Source organism: Cibotium barometz, chromosome 39 (genome assembly GCF_041138505.1).
Source record: "Cibotium barometz isolate CiBa-2024 chromosome 39, ASM4113850v1, whole genome shotgun sequence".
Classification (NCBI taxonomy): Eukaryota; Viridiplantae; Streptophyta; class Polypodiopsida; order Cyatheales; family Cibotiaceae; genus Cibotium; species Cibotium barometz.
Genome location: NC_141084.1, coordinates 8,021,053 through 8,028,125, shown reverse-complemented (window position 1 = coordinate 8,028,125; position 7,073 = coordinate 8,021,053). Strand labels below are relative to the sequence as shown.

Genomic DNA, 7,073 nt, shown 5'->3' with positions numbered 1-7,073 from the left:
CCTTCCATTTTGTGTGGAAGTGCTCCAGCTTGGATTCATTTGTTTCCGCTGGTCTGTCGTCACCTAGGTCAACAGCGCATCTAGGCATGTTGCCCACAATGCTAGTAACAAAATGCTTGCACCCTCATGGATATTTTTCACTGCGCGGACAACCTCACCTAATATTTGCTCAAATCGATTCCTATCAGACACAATACCCTCGATGTGATTAGGTGACAAGCAACTAATGAGGGTAACGAGTTTGATACGAATTGATTTCTTGATTTCAGGAGTAAGTGCAAGCGTCGCCATCAATCTGCACAATATAATTGACAAATAGTTGCAACATTTATAACCACAAAAAATGCTATTTGTAAGCTAACTAAGAGATTTCTACATCCAACACACTTATGACTCATGTCATGCAAACTAAATAATCACAGTCATCGTCAAAAACAAACACAAAACACAAGTTTACGACTTAACTTGACGTCAGCAGACCTAGTCAGTATACCGACCATCTGCAGATATCGCATTAAGATGAAAACTATGGCACAAGTTAAATGCTTTGACACATCGTCAGCAGACCTAGTCAGTATACCGACCATCTGCAGATGACTATCAAACCAAATAACAAAAACAAACTTCACCACATAGCTTGGTGTCAGCAGACCTAGTCAGTAAACCGACCATCTGCATACCGTACTAAGTAGCAAAGCATCACACATGTCAAATGCTACGAGTGCACATCAGCAAACCTAGCCAGTAAACCGGCCATCTGCAGCGGGCTCTCAAAGCATTTAACAAAAACAAAGCCGCATTGTAACTTGGTAACTGCAAACCTAGTCAGTAAACCGACCATTTGCAGATACCGTGCCACAACGAAAACTTCTACATAAGTTAAATATTAAGAGTGCACATCAGCATACCTAGCCAATCGCTCGGCCATCTGTAGCGGGCCTCTTAACATTTAACGACACATGCACATGCATCACAAACAACGTTAAACTTAAGCGTATTCAAAAAATTAAATGACACCAACACTTTCAACTTAAAAATTACCTCAAATTGATCACACTAGCACCACTGACACCAAGTACAAGGAAGATTCTGTGAACAGTGACCCCCTGGACCACCCTTTTATACCACAATATAGCCCGCCGGGCCGGGAGTCGGGCCTGGCGGGCTTCTGCGCGCCCGGCGGGCCCGGCGGTCCAGACTTGTAGCCCGGCGGGCCAATTGTGGGTTACCAGGTCATCCCACCCTCTAGGATTTGAGAACTGTGAATTTTGTGAACATTGAGATTTGTGAACAATAGCTGTGATCACAAGAAAAAAGGCTGTGATCACGTGAATATGAAATCCCTGCTCAAAATGTTTAAGAAACTTAGAAAGAGGAGAGCAACACATGTATGGTGACTTGAGCTCACAAAACTCAGATGCAGAACCACGAACAGATCTTTTTTATTGTGTTTTGTCTACTATGGCCCTGTATTAGCGTATGGAAGTGCTAAAGGAGAGAAATGCATATTGTAAGCAGAGCATTGAGGATGCACATGCAGAGACACATGTAGAAACAAATGTGGATACAGAGGGAAATTGTTCTTCACATAAGTAGTCAGTCTTTCATATGGAAGTGCTAAAGGAGAGAAACACATATTGCAAGCAAAGCATTGAGGATGCAGATGCAGAGACACATGTAGAAACAAATGTGGATACAGAGGGAAATTGTTCTTCACATATGCAGTCAGTCTTTCATATGGAAGTGCTAAAGGAGAGAAACGCATATTGCAAGCAGAGTATTAAGGATGCAGATGCAGAGACACATGTAGAAACAAATGTGGATACAGAGGGAAATTGTTCTTCACATATGCAGTCAGTCTTTCATACTAACACACATGTGCAGGATAGGGGCAATGTCAATGCCTCAAGTTTAATGCCATCAAATTCAAGGACATTTTTCAAAAGATTGCCAAGGATGTTGTTGTTGCAACTTGACAATTGTGGTTCTGAAAATAAGAATCGTTATGTATTTGCTACCCTTTGAGTATGTTACGGAAAATGAGAAGGTTGTGGAGGGCTTAAAAAACATGTCAATTGGTGGAAAGAGCACTTGCAAGAGAAAGGAGACCAAAGTGATTATGCTAAGTGGATCAATCCGGTCCTTGCCTATTGGGAGAATCTTATGCTAAACATGCAGACCCCTAGTGCAAGGGAAGACATTGGATTTCATGACTTTTGGCCAAGGAGTGTATGCAAAAAAACTAAGCCTCTTAACCTTCAAGTGGAGGATGATGTAGATGAAAGGTTTGATGTAAATGAGGACCATTATTGTGGTCCAATGCGCAACAGACCTGCTGAAGAGTTCAACCCGACTCTTGATGTGTCTAAAGGAGATTTTGTGCTTGTACAACCTTGTGATGCAAATTACCCAATATGGTTGGGAGTGACAAGTGATGTTGATCAAAACAACAACTCGATAAACTACCTACAAGTTCAGATACAATATTGGGCACCAATTTCAAAGAAGAAGAATGCAAGTGATGTGGAGGTTTATAAGGATTGCTGGAACAAGATTGGCGAGAGAACAGAAATGATCCTCAGCGCTGGGAAGACACTAGCTGCATCATTTGGGCATGGAAGCCCAAGGGTGGACGACTTCCAGAGAAAATCAAGATTCCAAAGGCTATAATACTCAAGGCCAAACAGAATCACTTGAATCAATTGAATCAACATGAAAGTGAGGCACCATCACACGTCAGTGCAGTTGAGCAAGAATGATTTGTTAGCACATGGGTAAGCACATGGGCAACTAGCTTCGTAATCTTTTAGCAATGTTGTATGAAGCTACCAAACTCATAGTTCAATCATTATTCCGATTGTAAGGCTTTCTTAAGCTTTTAAATTTATGGTTCACCCATTGTTCAAGAATTTTGATTCAATACAGATGGTGATCTTTTTAATTCTATCACCTAGTCTTTCTTACAACTTAAAGTTACATTGAATATCCTTTCTTTGTTAAAGTTTCTGTGTTTGATGGTCAACTGGAGGCTATGTGATATAAACAAACTTAATTCTTAGTGTGCATGTGTGTGTGTGTGCATGCAAATTTACACCCCACCAACATCATATATACTTGTTACAAATGTACAATAGTACATAACTCATATCGTATTATTCAAATGCTTGTTAAGAACATCCAATAATAAATCTTGCATATCGCACAGTAAACATTGTATTGGATCTAACAAAGAATTGTCCCAAAATTGTGCATATTTTCCAAAATTCCAAAATTTGAGTTTTCAACACAATCGTGATTCCTATTTCACCAATCAACCATATATGTCCACATAATCTAAAATGAAACTATATTCAAGAACCACGCAAATATATACGTGTATCTAGACATGTAGCATACTGTAGCCTTAAGATACATTGATCTCATAGTCTTTACACTATTCTGTGATGCTTCCACAAAAACAAAACAAAAAAGTAATGCATCTAATATTAAGTGAAAAAAGTAGCAGTAGCAGCTAATATATGAAGTGAAGAAAGAAGTAGCATCTCATCTAATAGCATCTAATATTACATGCACGTGGAGTAACCTCTACGCTACAAAGTACACTGGTCATTTGACGGGGGGTTGTGTGCAAGGTCTTTGAGAGCTGGTGGTGGTGGGAGAGTCGAGCTGGGGGTGGTGGACGTGGAGAAATAGGCACTCCTCACTTCATTGTCTCACTTTAATTAGAGTAGCCTGCAAAAATTTGTAGGCAACCCCGGAATCATCTCCACTCTAGATTTAGAGCCTTGCTTTGGTTTCCCATAAATATTCCTCCTCCTCTTCCTTTCTTTCATGCACTCTGGGCTTGATTTTGCCCCATTTTGTTCTCTATAATCTGCTTGAGCTCCGCTTAATTTTGTCCCTTTCTCTCTGCTTGAGCTCTTTTAGCTATGGCTACTTCCCTCGCCGGCCACGGAGCCCTTCTCTCAAGCTCTACTTCAAGCTTTCTCAATTCATCAGTTCCTCTTCTAGCTGGCCGGCCCCTCTCCTCCTCCTCTATTTCTCCTCGCTCTCAACTCCCCAGTTTCATCATCAGAGCTTGCGAATTCCCGCCGGAGGTAAGTCGTCCGCCTTCTCAACAACTAGTTATTTCTAATTAATTAATTAATTGCATAGTAGTGGAGATTTATTGGCTCACAACCTACAATTTATTCCGTTCGTTGAGTTTCTCGACCCATGCGTGCACACGTACCACCGGATCCTGCTAAATTTGTGCATTTTAAATATTGCAGGTAGACTCAGATCAGAAGCCAATTCAGCCCCAAGAACCTCGCAAAGAAGCTGCTCCTACGCTGAAACCCAACAAGGTATGGGGGGTTATTAATCGCTAGGGTTTCTAAGGCCCGTCTAAACTTCGAATCCCGAGCAATATTGGGTTCAAATCGCGCTGGCTTCGTAACTTTTTGGAACTTCGAATCCAGAGCAATAGGCATCATGATTAACTTATAATGATTTATAATGAACGTGCGTGGCAGGGTGGTGGCACAAGCTTCTTCGATGTGTTTGCATTTAGCGGGCCGGCGCCAGAGACGATAAATGGGAGGCTGGCCATGCTGGGGTTTGCGGCGGCCATGGCCATGGAGGCTGCGACGGGGCAGGACCTGACTTCACAGATAAGGGATGGTGATGGGTTGCAGCTGTTTCTGCTCGCCGGTTTCGTCATCTCGGCAGCTTCGCTAGTGCCCATGTTCAAGGGCGTCAGCAAAGAATCCACATCCGGAGCCATCATGTCCGCCCAAGCTGAGACCTGGAATGGTCGAGCTGCCATGCTCGGCCTCGTCGCACTTGCCCTCACCGAGTACTTCAAACAAGGGCCTCTCATCTGAAGCTCTTGCCCCTTGAAATACATGTTTGCCTAAATTTATACAGAAGCAGCTGTCTCCTTACCTTTAAGGAAACTTTACCTCGCTTGAGCCCAAGTTGTTCAAACAGTTTGTTACCTCAAACCAAGCCTTGTTTGCCTTTATTTATATAGAAGTTGTCTCCTTACCTTTAAAAAAAAACTTTACCTCACTTGAGAACCCAATAGCCCAAGTTGTTCAAAGAGTTTGTTACCTCAAGAAAAGGGTACTGCCTCTCATTTGTGTTCTACAAGGACATAAAGTTGGAGCTCTCAACAAAATTGTTCTAAAAGGGCTGGTGGCTCATCTCATTTGAAGCAATCCTCTCTGTTGCCCTCTCTCTCTCTCTCTCTCTCTCTCTCGTTTTTGAAATACGTATTGTCTTTGTTTAAATAGAAGTTATTTTGTTACCTTTTAAAAAAAGAATGTCTCTTCTTCCTTAGGTTGCATTCCATGGTGGTGAAGAGAATTAGAAAAACAATTACTACTAGCATTCCAACTATGAAGATAGTGTCAAGGGAACTTGATAGGGCGAGGATAGATCTCAAGCTCCTCTTCTTATCCTTTATGAAACAAGGTAATTAGAGGGGCTTGCTTTCTATCCATAGCCAACCTTAAAGGGTGCTTTGTCAAGCCCCCCTAGTGGAAGTTTTTGGATGTAGGGTTTACGACGTATCGCCACTTGTGAGCCTCCTTGAGGGGACGTCAGAGTGCATACACATAGTGTTATATTTATGGGTATGTGAATAGTCTCTTAATTAGCTGGTAGGTTAGTGTGAATATAATCGACCTCACCATGGGGAAAAGACAATCAGGAGTCTAAATTTTTGGATGTTTGAAAATCTTTACTTGATGAGACAATAGTAGTTAGCTTGTCTTCTTGTAATCCTAGTTACTTGACATGCAACGAAATTAGAGAACAACAATACTCCTGAATCTCAAGTGATCTACCTCTGTATAGCAGATGTGCTATATTGATTAGGAATAGGTGGTGATTTTGGGAGGTGCATCTTGATTTAAGGGCAAGAAATGGAGGAGAAAGGATCATGTGCAAGAGTGAGAAAGGATCATGTGCAAAGGTAAGAAAGGATCATGTGCAAAGGCAAGAAAGGATCATATGCATTTGCTGAGAAACGTGGTACCAAAGAGCACAAGGAAGAGGTTGGGAGTGAGTAAGGTATAAGGTCATTTAGCAAGTGACCGCATCAACAAAGCTAATTTATCCCACATGAGCTCTCAAGTAACTTAGTAGCCACCTTATATAAAAGGGGCACCTTCAAGCAATGTAAACACAATCAACTCATCTCAAGCAATATCAAGTAAGTCTATTTGGTTGCATATTTTGTTCATCTCTCTTTAATTATTATTAATTTTATTCATATTATTTTAATCATGTTTACCATTTGCTTTAATCTGCCTTGGCTTAAGGCTAGCCTTGATCCATGTTTCTCAACATGGTATCAGAGCTAAGTTGATTGGATTTAGCAAGGTGAATAGGTTAGATTGTGCACTAGGATTAGATCTTCCTTTCACTCTTAAAAAGTTGTGCTGTCAAATTGAAGCTTTATTGCCCAAGGTGGAAACATAAAAGTTACCTCGTAAACAATAGTCCAGTCCACTAATTAGTAGTCTAGTCTACGAATAAGTAGTTCAGTGTTCTATAAAGTAGTTCAATATACTAATTAGTAGTCTTGTTTACTATAAATACTACTTTGGTCTACTAATTAGTAGTCATGTCTCTTTGGGTTGCTAGTAATATTTTATGCTAATTACCTCTGTTTCAACATTATTATGCAATGTAATAAACGTAAAATTTTCTATTGCTGCAAGTAGAACTTTTCTTCGAATTCAAAGGGCAGCACCCAAATATTGCAATTCAACAACACTCATTTGAATACTTGAAGCCTTATTTTGTACGGAAGTTAAAAGATAGATACACATGTTGCTGTATTCAGCATGTACAAATGATCTTCCTCAAAGATTCAAGGAACTTTATGCGACAGCCTAGTAATGGATTTCATGGAGCAAGTTGTTTGTGCAATTGTGAGGTATGCCAAAGCAATGGTGGTAGTTCAACATGTAGATCTATTGATCACACCTTCAAAAGTGTTATGTCTATTTGGGAAGGTGTGCTATGCGAAAATCCTATAGCTTCTAGTTTTCATCATCTAGACTGCACAATGGGACGATGTA

The 7,073-nt window shown here is 40.7% G+C and overlaps 1 protein-coding gene across 1 annotated transcript; it reads left to right on the top strand.

Moving 5' to 3' along the window:
* The first annotated feature begins 3,791 nt into the window (after positions 1–3,791).
* On the top strand, positions 3,792–5,201 carry LOC147615676 (low molecular mass early light-inducible protein HV90, chloroplastic-like). Its single transcript, XM_086777963.1, has 3 exons — positions 3,792–4,097; positions 4,272–4,346; positions 4,515–5,201. The coding sequence occupies exons 1-3, from the start codon at positions 3,930–3,932 to the stop codon at positions 4,863–4,865; spliced, it is 594 nt and encodes a 197-aa protein (XP_086634089.1). The 5' UTR covers positions 3,792–3,929; the 3' UTR covers positions 4,866–5,201.
* The last annotated feature ends 1,872 nt before the right edge of the window (positions 5,202–7,073 follow it).